The 12,427-nt window shown below is 63.8% G+C and overlaps 1 protein-coding gene and 1 long non-coding RNA gene across 7 annotated transcripts in view; one reads left to right on the top strand and one right to left on the bottom strand.

Moving 5' to 3' along the window:
* On the bottom strand, window positions 1–1,207 carry LOC138845279 (uncharacterized). Its single transcript, XR_011382201.1, has 2 exons — window positions 1,104–1,207; window positions 1–605 (listed from the first exon to the last, which is right to left on the bottom strand). It is a non-coding gene; the product is annotated as an uncharacterized lncRNA (long non-coding RNA).
* Window positions 1,179–12,427, top strand: part of CHID1 (chitinase domain containing 1) — a 32,524-nt gene continuing 21,275 nt past the window's right edge. For 2 of the 6 annotated variants that reach the window (XM_070056573.1, XM_070056661.1), the window contains exons 1-9: window positions 1,245–1,333; window positions 5,516–5,633; window positions 6,240–6,357; window positions 6,597–6,746; window positions 8,554–8,703; window positions 9,122–9,254; window positions 10,372–10,416; window positions 11,212–11,318; window positions 12,255–12,316. In XM_070056573.1, coding sequence (XP_069912674.1) covers window positions 6,636–6,746; window positions 8,554–8,703; window positions 9,122–9,254; window positions 10,372–10,416; window positions 11,212–11,318; window positions 12,255–12,316 — 608 coding nt within the window. In that variant the 5' untranslated portion in view covers window positions 1,245–1,333; window positions 5,516–5,633; window positions 6,240–6,357; window positions 6,597–6,635. Of the gene's footprint in view, window positions 1,334–5,515; window positions 5,634–6,239; window positions 6,358–6,596; window positions 6,747–8,553; window positions 8,704–9,121; window positions 9,255–10,371; window positions 10,417–11,211; window positions 11,319–12,254; window positions 12,317–12,427 lie in introns of all 6 variants that reach the window. The other 4 variants (XM_070056537.1, XM_070056639.1, XM_070056504.1 and 1 more) reach the window with 2 other exon arrangements.

Raw genomic sequence — 12,427 nt, 5'->3', positions numbered from 1 at the left:
TGCTTAACAGATGAAAATTTTAATTGTGGTAAACCAGGTTCTCTTGCATGTTCCAGGAAAATCAGACGCCAAAGTCTTCCGGCTTCGCCAGCTCAGAAACGCTAACGTTTCGGTCCTGGTTCCCGTTCGGAGCCCCACCTCACATCTTCCTGTGCCACCCAGTGGGGTCAGCCTCCAGCCCAGGTCCTGGGTCCTCGGCACAGCCAGGCCAGCAGGGACGCTGGCCATTGACAGGGCCCGGCACCAACCACGGGCTCCCTTCCCCCTGCTCTTCCGTGCCAGGGGTCTGCAGCCCGGAATGCTGCAGCGGGCTCCCAGGGTGGCTAAGCGACCTTTGACCTAAGTGGCTGCTAGGCCCGCAGGGCCACTGCACCCTCCCCAAGGCGCGCAGACCAGGCCTCAGCCGGCCACCCAGGGCGCGCCAAGCTAGCTGGGTGCGGGAAGGCACGCGGCTGGCGTGAGGCTTCCCGCACCCACCCAGTTCCCAGCCCCGGGAAGAGAAAGGAGGAAACGTGAGAGAGGCCGGCTGGGCTCAGGGAGAAGAGCAGAAATGGGGAAGTCGCGGCGCAGTGCGTCGGCCCGCTGCGCACCGCCCTGCGGGTTTTCTGCAGAAAGAATGGGGGGGGGGGGGGTGGAGACGCACGAGTCACCACCCATCCCCGCCTGGGGCCTGGGGGTTTGAGCGGGGGTGTCCCTGCCGCCCATCCCCCCTGGGGCCTGGGGGTGTCCCCGCCGCTTGGGGGCTGGGGGCTTGAGCGGGGGTGTCCCTGCTGCCCATCCCCCCTGGGGCCTGGGGTGTCCCCGCCGCTGGGGGCTGGGGGCTTGAGCGGGGGTGTCCCTGCTGCCCATCCCCCCTGGGGCCTGGGGTGTCCCCGCCGCTGGGGGCTGGGGGCTTGAACGGGGGGGGGGTGTCCCTGCCGCCCATCCCCCCTGGGGGCTGGGGGCCTGAGCGCTGCCCCTGTCGCTGGCATCGGCATGCCCTAGCGGTCACCGTGCCTGGGACGCGCCCACCAGGGAGCGGCGCGGGCGGGGCCGGGGGCGGTGATTCCCGCGCCCGTCAGGGAGGACTGCGCGGCGGGGGACGGCCACACTCTGGGACTCACGCGCCTCGGGACCCGGGCCCCGCGCCTGCCCGGAGCGTGCACCTGCGGCGCGCACCTGCCCGGCCCCGCCCCGCCCCGCCCCGCCCCAGCGTGCCTTGCGCCGCGGAGGGGCGGAAGCAGGCGTGGCGCGGCCGGGAGAGAGCGGCGGGACGGCGGGCGGGACTTCCGGCGAGCGCGGAGCGGCTTCCGGTCGTGCGCGAGGGGGTCCGGCCGGCCTCCCTGACATGAAGGTGAGCCCTGCGGCGGCCAGCGTCTGCTGCTCCCGCGGCTCAGTTTCCCCGCGGCGACGTGGGCGCGCTGGGCGGCCGGGCCCCGCCCGGGGCGGAACGGGCGTGGGGCGCCAGGGGCGCAGCAGGAGCGCGTGTGGAGGAGGGGCGCAGCGCGCGTGAGAGAGCCCGAGTGTGCGGGAGCGTGACAGTGAGTGCGTGAGGGAGAGTGAGTGTGTGAATGTGTGAGAGCAGGAGTGAGGGAGGGAGTGAGCAGGTGTGAGGAGTGAGGGAGTGAGTGTGAGCAGGAGTGAGGGAGGGAGTGAGCAGGTGTGATGAGTGAGGGAGTGAGTGAGCAGGTGTGAGGAGTGAGGGAGTGAGTGTGAGCAGGTGTGAGGGAGGGAGTGAGCAGGTGTGATGAGTGAGGGAGTGAGTGAGTGAGCAGGAGTGAGGGAGGGAGTGAGCAGGTGTGAGGAGTGAGGGAGGGAATGAGCAGGTGTGATGAGTGAGGGAGGGAGTGTGAGCAGGAGTGAGGGAGGGAGTGAGCAGGTGTGATGAGTGAGGGAGTGAGTGTGAGCAGGTGTGAGGGAGGGAGTGAGCAGGTGTGATGAGTGAGGGAGTGAGTGTGAGCAGGTGTGATGAGTGAGGGAGTGAGCAGATGTGATGAGTGAGGGAGTGAGTGTGAGCAGGTGTGAGGGAGGGAGTGAGCAGGTGTGATGAGTGAGGGAGTGAGTGTGAGCAGGTGTGATGAGTGAGGGAGTGAGTGTGAGCAGGTGTGATGAGTGAGTGTGAGCAGGTGTGATGAGGGAGTGAGTGTGAGCAGGTGTGAGGGAGTGAGCAGGTGTGATGAGTGAGGGAGTGAGTGTGAGCAGGTGTGAGGGAGTGTGAGCAGGTGTGATGAGTGAGGGAGTGAGTGTGAGCAGGTGTGATGAGTGAGGGAGGGAGTGAGCAGATGTGATGAGTGAGGGAGTGAGTGTGAGCAGGTGTGAGGGAGTGATCAGGTGTGATGAGTGAGGGAGTGTGTGAGCAGGTGTGATGAGTGAGGGAGTGTGAGCAGGAGTGAGGGAGGGAGTGAGCAGGTGTGATGAGTGAGGGAGTGAGTGTGAGCAGGTGTGATGAGTGAGGGAGTGAGTGTGAGCAGGAGTGAGGGAGGGAGTGAGCAGGTGTGATGAGTGAGGGAGTGAGTGTGAGCAGGTGTGATGAGTGAGGGAGTGAGTGAGCAGGTGTGATGAGTGAGGGAGTGAGTGTGAGCAGGTGTGCGGGAGAGGGAGGAGTGAGCTGATGAGGTGAGGGAGTGTGTGAGCAGGTGTGATGAGTGAGGGAGTGAGTGTGAGCAGGTGTGATGAGTGAGGGAGTGAGTGTGAGCAGGTGTGATGAGTGAGGGAGTGTGAGCAGGTGTGATGAGTGAGGGAGTGAGTGTGAGCAGGTGTGCGGGAGAGGGAGGAGTGAGCTGATGAGGGCCGACACGAGTGTGAGGGAGGGAGCGTGTGAGAGGGAGCAGATGTGAGGAGTGGGAGTGTGCGCGGGCATCAGGGACGGTGCGAGTGAGCACAGGTGGCCCGTGTGAGCACTTGTGCGGGTGCCTGGGAGCGCGTGTGCGCGCAGTGTAGAAAGACCGGGTGAGAGCCGGCGTGCCTGGCAGCGTGCCCAGGAGCGCATGCGAGCGAGAATGTGGAGCCCTGAGGGAGTCAGTGTGAGTGTGTGCTGGGGGTGGCGGGTGGGGCGGCAGCGTGGTGGCCGCCGGGGGCACACGCAGCCGGGTGGGCGGCTGTCCTTCCGCCTGCACTCCACCTGCCGCGCCCACCCCTAGCCCAGAGGTCACGAAGCAGGCCCAGGGGTCACGAAGCGGGCCCAGAGGTCACGAAGCGGGCCCAGAGGTCGGGGGCCTGCGGGCTGCCGACCGCACGGCCCTTGAGCCTTCCGTGGTGGTCCCGTGTCCGTTGTGCTGTGGAATCGGTGTCGCGCCGTGGCCGGTGCCGGGCCGGACTTGTGGCGAGAAGCGTGTGAGCACAGCCCGGCACACCGCGTGTCATGACCGTCCTGCCGCTCCCAGCAGCTTCGTGTTCAAGTGTACACACACCCCTCACTGCAGGCACACGCTAGCTCCCAAAGCTCAGGTGGCAACCCTGGACTTAAGAACCACATTTCTGGGGACTGGAAAGTCAGCGCAGGGGCCCAGCCGGTGGCCTGCACACTTCCGGCCGTGTTTCTCACTGTGGTGCCGAAGTGTGCCGCCTGGTGAAGCCCGCTCTGAGCAAGGCGTCGGTGCATTGCGGTCAGGCTGGCCCTGGACAGCACACGTTTGCACAACCCGGGTGCCGGGCTGTGGTGAGGGCGTTTCTCCCTGTGGCCCCGTGAGACCAGGCTCCTGAGCTGCGGGACTCGGCCCTGGAAGGCTGGGGGCAGAGGGCACCTTCCAAGACCCCTGTGGGTGGCCAGAGTGGGGTCCACGCCCGGTCGCAGCACTAGCCCCTCTACTCAAAGGCGGGGCCTGGTGTCGGGAGGAACGTGCCTTGAAGCCAGAGCAGGGCTCTGCTGCAGGAGCCCACGGAGCTGTGCCACGGGAACAGCGTGCTGAGTTCATACCCCCAGCCTGGGGCAGCACGACCACCCCTCACACACGCATGTGTCACCTCCCCGCCCCCAGCCGGGCCGATTCACAGCAGCCGGCGTGGCCCGGTGCCCGGGATCCAAGTGCTCGTCCCAGAGCTGGCCGGCTGGGTGCAGTGCTCGGTGGGCAGCAGGCCTCGTCTTGTGCCCCAGCAGCCGGACAGACTGGTGAGCCTGGCTCCTCCTCCCCATGTTGCCACCTGGGGCTGGGGTCAGTACAGAGAAGAGAGGCTGGTGGGGCTGGGGGCAGAGGGCGGCAATCTGGGCCTAGGTCTTGTGCCCGCGTTGGCCCTCTGCGGCTGCCATGGCTGTTTGACCACTCACTGGCTTCACCCCCCAGCTCCGTGGGTCACCTCCGGGGTCAGGGAGCTTCCTGGGTAGCTCCAGGGCTGTGTTCTTACTGCCCCACGTGTGTTTCAGGTGCCAAAGCATGAGTGCTGCCCAGGGGAGCAGAGGGGGTGAAAGCGGGTGCCTGGCTAGCGGTCGCCCCGTGGGAGGGGTCCTGCCATGGTCTAGAAGCTCCTCACAGGATACCGGGGCTCCTAGAGCCTCCTGAGCCCAGGCCATGGCGTCCTGAGCGCTGCCCGCATGCTGCGCAGTGGGCTGTGTGGCCCCTCGACGGTCTGGAGCAGCACGCTGTCAGGCATGAGCCCAGGTGGCCGGGCTGCCTCGCAGTCAAGGACAGGCGCCCCGCTGCGCCGGGGTTAGGCTCGGAGGCGGAGGACGGGCGGAGGGAGCTTGGGGAGGAGGGGCCGCTGGCACCGATAGTGATAGTGAGCTGCAGTCCGGGTGAAGCAGAAGGCCACGTGACCCAGGCCACCTGCTCGTTCACGTTGCAGTTAGCTCCATGCTCACTTTGCCTGTGGGTTACACACAGGTGTATGGGACCAGGCTGCACAGTTGTGTGTGGTTGTGTGTGTGTGTGTGTGTTTGTGTTTTTTTTTAAAGATTTACTTGAAAGTCAGAGTTACACAGAGAAGGAGAGGCAGAGAGAGAGAGAGGGGTCTTCCAACAGATGGTTCACTCCCCAGTTGGCCGCGACGGCCGGAGCTGTGCTGATCCGAAGCCAGGAGCCAGGAGCTTCTGGGTCTCCCACGCGGGTGCAGGGGCCCCTGCTTCTGCTGCTTTCCCAGGCCATAGCAGACAGCTGGCTATGGGACGCCGGCACTGCAGGCGGTGGCTTTACCCACTACGCCCCAGCGCCGGCCCCACAATTGCATTTTTATGATTGAGTCAGCGGTGGTCGCCAGCACCATAGCGTCTGCTTTCCGGGGTCAGAAGTGCCAGGCCAGTGAGCACCCTCGTGCCTCCTACACACGTGAGAACCCCCACCCCGCAGAGGGGAGCTTGCAGGGGAAAGGGGATGGGGGCGCAGTAGGACACTTGTGTTTGTACTTCCCGACTTGACTCCTGCCACGAGCCCGGGTGGGGACGCTGTCCCCGGCTGGCGCAGCCGAGCTGCTTGTGTCTGGGCCTGGGAATCTCTTCTCTCTCTTCTGTCCCCTTGTTGTCGTAGTGGGGTATTCTCATTGTTCTTTTTAAGTTTTTTTTTTTTATCTTATTTTAATTTTTTTTTTTTTTTTTTTTTTTTTACAGGCAGAGTGTGGACAGTGAGAGAGAGAGAGACAGAGAGAAAGGTCTTCCTTTGCCATTGGTTTACCCTCCAATGGCCGCCGCAGCTGGCGCACCACGCTGATCCGATGGCAGGAGCCAGGTGCTTCTCCTGGTCTCCCATGGGGTGCAGGGCCCAAGGACTTGGGCCATCCTCCACTGCACTCCCTGGCCACAGCAGAGAGCTGGCCTGGAAGAGGGGCAACCGGGACAGAATCCAGCGCCCCGACCGGGACTAGAACCCGGTGTGCCGGTGCCGCAAGGCGGAGGATTAGCCTAGTGAGCCGCGGCGCCGGCCTTATTTTAATTTGAGAGGTAGAGTTACAGACAGAGTCAGAGAGAGGGGTCTTCCATCTGCTGGTTCACTCCCCAAATGGCCACAATGGCCAGAGCCGGGGCAATCCGAAGCCAGGAGCCTGGAGCTTCACCCGGGTCTCCCGGGCAGACACAGAGGCCCCAGCACGTGGGCCGTCTTCCGCTGCTTTCCCAGGCCTTCGGCGGGGAGCTGGGTGGGAAGTGGAGCAGCCAGGACTCGAATCAGCGCCTACGTGGGATGAGGTGCCGCAGGTGGAGGGTTAGCCTGCTCCGCCACAGTGCTGGCCCCGGGATACCTTTACATTGCATTGTCTTATTGTAAGATTTCTCTGCTTATTTTCAGTAGTTGATATTCCAGATGCTTTTTCTGGTTTGTTGCCTTTCATTCCTTAAGTGGAAGCTTCACGTTTTCACGTGGCGTTTTACCGTAATCTCTCCTGCGGCTCCTCCACCCGTGGCTGCGTGAACAAGCATCGTGCTTTCTTCGATCCTTCCGTGGCTCTGTCGTACACGTATGCCCTACTGTGACCCAGGATTTCCTTGGTTTCAGGGGCAGAGTGTGGGCGCCATTTCCTGCATGGCCGCCTGTGGGCAGGGCAGCCTTGGGCAGCAGGGAGGAGGGCTCCGTGCCTGGCACTGGGGAAAGTCCTGCTGGGTGCTTGGAGGAACTGACGACGCAGCTGGGGTGGCCAGCGCAGCCCGGGAGCACCTGGGCGCCACGTCCTGTCTCCCTGTGCTCTGCCCTCTGCAGCCCCTGAAGCCGAGGGCTGGACTCCGCTGACAGGCCGCCATGCAGCTGCTCCTGCTCGTCCTCTGGCTCGCTCTGGCGTGCGGCTCTGTTCACACCACCCTGTCGAAGTCGGACGCCAAAAAAGCCGCCTTGAAGACGCTGAGTGAGAAGGTAGGGGTCCCCCCCCCGACTCCTCCCTCTGCCCTGGGGTGGGGGGCAGGGCTGTGGCAGCCGAGACCTCTGGGGTGGGGGGCAGGGCTGTGGCAGCCGAGACCTCTGAGTGAGGCTCTGGACTTGGTTTCAAGGGTGGGCAGTCCCCGCCTGCCCGTTCAGGCCATCTCCTTGACAACACCCGTACCCTCGTCCTGTTGTATCTTTACTGTGCTCAGCCGTGAGCTGCCTCTGTGACGTGGCCTTTGTGCTGTTCTGGAGCAGTCCCAAGGATGTAAATTCACGGTGGTTCCCCAGCACGCCCCTCAGCCCTGTCAGTCGCCCTGCTGCTGGCTGGACCAGCCTACTATCGCAGGCCCATTTCTGAGACCCTGTCCTGGACAGATGGGCCCTCTCTCCATCCGCCCTGGGGCAGGTGGGCATCTCCGTCTGTCTCAGAGCCTGTGGGGCCAGGCCAGGGCATGGGCAGAGTCAAAGGGAGGCTGAGCTGAGTGTGGACAGGACAGGCGGGTCAAGGTGTGGGTTCGCCTGCCACGTGGGACGCCTGCCTCCTGGTCAGAGCGCTGGTTGCAGTCCCAGCTCCTCTGCTTCTGATCCAGCTTCCTGCTGATGCATCTAAGAAAGGCAGCAAACGACGGCCAAGGCTTGGGTCTTTGCCACCCAGCTGAGTCCCAGGTGGGGTTTGGCTGCTGGCTTTTGTGGGGAGCAATTCGGACTAGACTAAGTTACTGGAATTAAGACTTATTCTATGCATCTGCTCTCCCACAATATGGCGCTGGGAGAGAAGAAAACAGCTTTTACACAGCTGCCTCCAGTTCAACCAATAAACAGCAGGACCTGCTCCTGATTGGAGAGCAGCGTACTCAGCGTGTGGGCAGCCGAGCACGGATTGGCGGAGGAGGACTATAAAGGAGGAGAGAGACGGCATTCACCAGGAACATCTAAGAGGAACATCTAAGGGGAACACCTGTGCAGCCCCCGAGAGAGCCGGCCGGCGGTGTGCCGCTCCCCTGCGGAAGTGGGGAATGTGGCAGGGGGAACCGCCCTTCCACGGAGGTGGAAGGGACAGTAGCCAACCCGGGAAGAACCAGCAGCAAACCCGGGGAGGGCCGAGCAGACAAAAGAACAGCGCAGGGTCCTGTGTCGTTCCTCCACGAAGAGGGGGAGCGACATAATGGTGCCGTGACTCGGATATGAAGCCTAGGCAGGGTTTAGTGTTGCTCCTCCACGAAGAGGGGGAGCGACAGGCTTTGGAGTCGATGTGAACCCGCAGAGAGACCATCTCCCTCCCTCCCTCCATCTCCCTCCCTCCCTCCCTCTCTCTCCCTCTGTTGCTCTGCCTTTCAAATAAATAAATCTTCCCCCCCAAAAAAGGAAGAAAAACAGGCAAATGGAGAATACATGGGGAGCTTCCAGGAGCAGAGGTGGGGAGGGGTGCGTACGCAGGGCACCGGAGGGCCCACGCTGAGGGCCTGGCGTGCGCTCATCCGTCCAGCGAGGGGTGGCTCTGAGGTGCCCACATGAGTACACAGTGGCCTGAGCTGGGTGCAGGGAGCTATCCTTGGTCCTTGCCACCCCAGAGAAGGGTGGGAAGGGGGCCTCCCAGCTGCGGCCGTCTGCTCACTGCTGGCCAGACCCAGAACTGTGCTGGCCACGGGGACCTCTGGCTGGCAGTGCGGTGTTGATCCCGGGACAGACCCTGGCTGGCAAGAGAGGACTCGTGCTGCCGCCACGGGGGATGCTGCACTGCCCGTCAAGGATGGACCCCCGACGGCCTCCTTTGTCGCCTGTTTTGTTTTCTCATCAGACGCAGTTGTCAGACAGGCCCGTCCAGGATCGGGGTCTGGTGGTGACGGACCCCAAAGCGGAGGACGTGGTTCTTGAACATCGCAGCTACTGTGCAGCCAAGGCCAGGGAGAGACACTTTGCTGGCGATGTCCTGGGATACGTCACGCCAGTAAGTAGAGCTGTCGGGGAGTGGGGGCCCCCAGCTCCCACGGCTGATTCCTCCTGGCTGAACAGTGACGGGAGCCTGTGTTCCACCTCCTGGGCTGTTGCTTGTCCGCGGTTGCAGTGGGGGCGCCGCCGTCCTGGAGGCAGCAGGGTGGAGGCACTGGAAGTCTGCTCTGCACAGCTGCAGACGGCCCTGTCGGTGCCCCCGAGGCCGGAGCCGGGCTCGCAGGCCTGAAGCAGCGAGTGTGCGCTGGCTCGTGGCCAGGGTTCCAGGCTGTAGGCCGCAGTCCCGTGAGCTCTCCAGAGCGGGAGGGAGACCTCAGCCCGGACAAGAGCTGGCTGCAGGGCCGGCCTGGGGCGGCAGCACGTGGTGAGGCGGGGCCGCTCACCTGCTCGCTGTCTGCTCCTCTTCCCTCTGCCAGTGGAACAGCCATGGCTACGAGATTGCCAAGGTCTTTGGGAACAAGTTCACGCTCATCTCTCCAGTCTGGCTGCAGCTGAAGAGACGGGGCCGCGAGATGTTTGAGGTCACGGGCCTCCACGACATGGACCAAGGTTCCCACCCTCCCCGCTGGTCTGTGTGCGTCCTGAGAACTAGAAGAGTGTGATAGAGTGCAGGCTGGTGTGCAGGGTGGGAGGGAAGAGGGGCAGGGCCGTCTGGAGGAGGTGGCCTGTGGTGCAGGCCTGTGTGCAGGGTGGGAGGGAAGAGGGCAGGGCCGTCTGGAGGAGGTGGCCTGTGGTGCAGGCCTGTGTGCAGGGTGGGAGGGAAGAGGGGCAGGGCCGTCTGGAGGAGGTGGCCTGTGGTGCAGGCCTGTGTGCAGGGTGGGAGGGAAGAGGGGCAGGGCCGTCTGGAGGAGGTGGCCTGTGGTGCAGGCCTGTGTGCAGGGTGGGAGGGAAGAGGGGCAGGGCTGTCTGGAGGAGGTGGCTCCTGAGATGGTCACCACGCTGGGACCATCAGCAAGGACACATCGGTGCGTGTGGGAGGTGAGGGTGTGACACAGAAGGTCAGGGCCTGGGGCTGGCGCTGTGGCCTAGTTGGTAAAGCCACCACCGACACCAGCATCCCATATGGGTCCTAGTTCATGTCCCTGCTGCTCCACTTCCCATCTGCCTCCCTGCTAATGTGCCTGGGAAAGCAGCAGAAGACGGCCCAAGTGTTTGGACCCTGCACCCCTGTGGGAGACCCAGATGAAGCTCCTGGCTCCTGACTTCAGCCTGGCCCAGCCGTGGCTGTTGCAGACGTCTGTGGAGTGAGCCAGCAGATGGAAGATCTGTGTCTCTGTGTCTCTCCCTGTCACTCTGTAACTCTAACTTTCAAAATAAATTAATTAATTAAAAAATGGGGGTCCTGGTGGGTGCTGGTGCCTTTAGCTCAGAGACAGCCCGACACTCCCTGGGCCCTTGGGTGGCGGCTGGGGACACAGCGGTCTGACCTCTGGTTGGCTGTGGGCTCTGATGTCAGGATAGGGAGAGTAGGTTCAGCGCTGCTCTCTCGGGGCGGGGGAGGTGGGTGCAGAGCTGCCGCTCCGCTACCCAGAGCAAAGTGGGTCCTACCCCGTTCCCTTCCCCTCAGTTCCCATCCTGGGTGCCGTGTCCTCCTCGGGGCTGGAGGGTGTGGCTGGGTCTCCTGGCTGAGCGCTGACCTGTGCTGACGGTCCCCCCATGCCCACAGGGTGGATGCGAGCCATCAGGAAGCACGCCAAGGGCCTGCGCATCGGTGAGTCCAGCGGGCCTGGTAGCCGCGGCCGGAGCCCCAGCCACACAGCGTCGGGGCCCACGCCGGCACAGTTCCTCTGTGGGTGAACAGGTGGGCCCTTGGGGACCTGGCGTGTCCCTCTTATCCAGGCTGTGCTGCCTTCGCAGCCCACAGTCCAGCCGGAGTCCTGGCTCTCCCACCTCCAGGGCCGTGGTCCAAGACCAGCAGCTCCTTGGCCAGTGGCTCTGCCTGCACTGTCTTCTCCCACACACCCAACAAGTGCTATTGAGGTCCCAGGGACCCGTCCTTGAGGGTGATGCTGACCCTTCCCCAGCCTCGCCCCAACAGCTCATGGCTGCTGAGGGAGGGACATGTGTCCCAGGGCAGTAGGAGCGTCGGGGACAGCAGACTGGGAATGGAGGGTGCGGGGTGAGGGACGCACTCCCAGGAGGCTCGGGAGCAGCCACAGGCTGAACTGCTGCTGGGGGCGGGGGGTACAGCAGCAGGCTCAGAGGCCTCTGCAGGCCCGGAGTGGATCTCTAGCTGGGGCGACGGCGCTGTTGGGTCAGAGGGAGACCACCCCGTGGGAGCCAGGCAGCCAGGAGCTGACCCTGCGGCTGGGCCCCCGGGGGAAGGGAGGCTGGTGTGGGCGCGAGGGGCGTTGCCATCCCCTCGCTCCTCTTAGGCACACGGCTGCCTCAGTGGCTTCCCCTGTCCAGCACTGGCCTGACCGCTTTGGGGGCCCGTGAGACACCCTCGGGGGATCCAGCCAGAGGGGCCTCTCGGTCTTGCGGTCACAGACTGTGTCCCCTGCAGTGCCTCGGCTTCTGTTTGAGGACTGGACCTACGACGACTTCCGCAACGTCTTAGACAGCGAGGACGAGGTGGAGGAGCTCAGCAAGACTGTGGTGCAGGTGGCAAAGGTGAGGCCTGGGGCTTCCCAGCCCCTCAGCACAGCCCCCCGGCCCCACCTCCTCCTAGGTCCTGCCTCCAAGGCCCCGCCTCCCCAGGCCCCACCTTCCCACAGCATCTCCCACCCCAGGCCCCGCCTCCACAGGCCCCTCCCCTCCCCGGCCCAGTCTCCCCCACACCATCTCCCATCCCTGGCCCCTCCCCTCCTCCCAGGCCCAGTCTCCCCTCCCTGGCTGGGGTTCCCGCAAGGCACCAGTGGCTCCTTGCCTGGCTTCCTGCTCAAGCACGTTGCTTGACCATAGGGATCCTCTGGGGACCAGGGGGTGTCTTGCTGCCCTCCTGGGGTCCCCACCCCTGCTGGCTGCCAGTCTGGGCTGTGGGAGTAAGGAAGAGGGGTGATCAGTCCCTCTGCCCCTGCCTCCTGTGGGACCCCTGTGCCGCACCCTTCTGAGAGCCACCTCTGGACGCACAGTGTGGGCTTGGGTGTGGCTTCATGAAGACTAGGCTGTGGCCTTGCCAGGTGGGCAGGGGCAGGGGCTGCGTCTCCCTCATCCCTCCTGGGTTCCTGGGCACCCCTCCCACATGCTCCTGTTTCTTTTTTTTTTTTTTTAATTAATTTCTTTATTTGAAAGGCACTTAGAGAGAGGCAGAGGCAGAGGGAGAGGGAGAGAGAGGTCTTCCATCCACTGGTTCACTCCCCAGATGGCCGCAATGGCTAGAACTGCACTGACCCAAAGCCAGGAGCCAGACGCTTCTTCTGGGTCTCCCACCTATGTGCAGGGGCCCGAGGACTTGGGCCATCCTCCACTGCTTTCTCAGGCCATTAGCAGGGAGCTGGATCAGAAGTGGAGTGGCCGGGACTTGAACCAGCGCCCATGGGGATGTGGACACTGCAGGTGGCAGCTTTACGCACTATGTAACAGCGCCGGCCCCTCTGTTTGTTGTAGAACCAGCATTTTGACGGCTTTGTGGTGGAGGTCTGGAGCCAGCTGCTGAGCCAGAAGCACGGGTAAGTTGGCTGCGGCGGCGGGTGGGCTGCTCCTGCTTCCCGGGTGCTGGCAGAGCCAGAGGAGCACCGAGGGGACAGGGAGTCTGGGTCTTTCGCCAGCAGTCGGTGCGT

Source organism: Oryctolagus cuniculus, chromosome 1 (genome assembly GCF_964237555.1).
Source record: "Oryctolagus cuniculus chromosome 1, mOryCun1.1, whole genome shotgun sequence".
In the NCBI taxonomy this organism is placed as follows: Eukaryota; Metazoa; Chordata; class Mammalia; order Lagomorpha; family Leporidae; genus Oryctolagus; species Oryctolagus cuniculus.
Note: the sequence above shows the minus strand (reverse complement) of the source record. Positions and strands in the feature narration are given on the sequence as shown.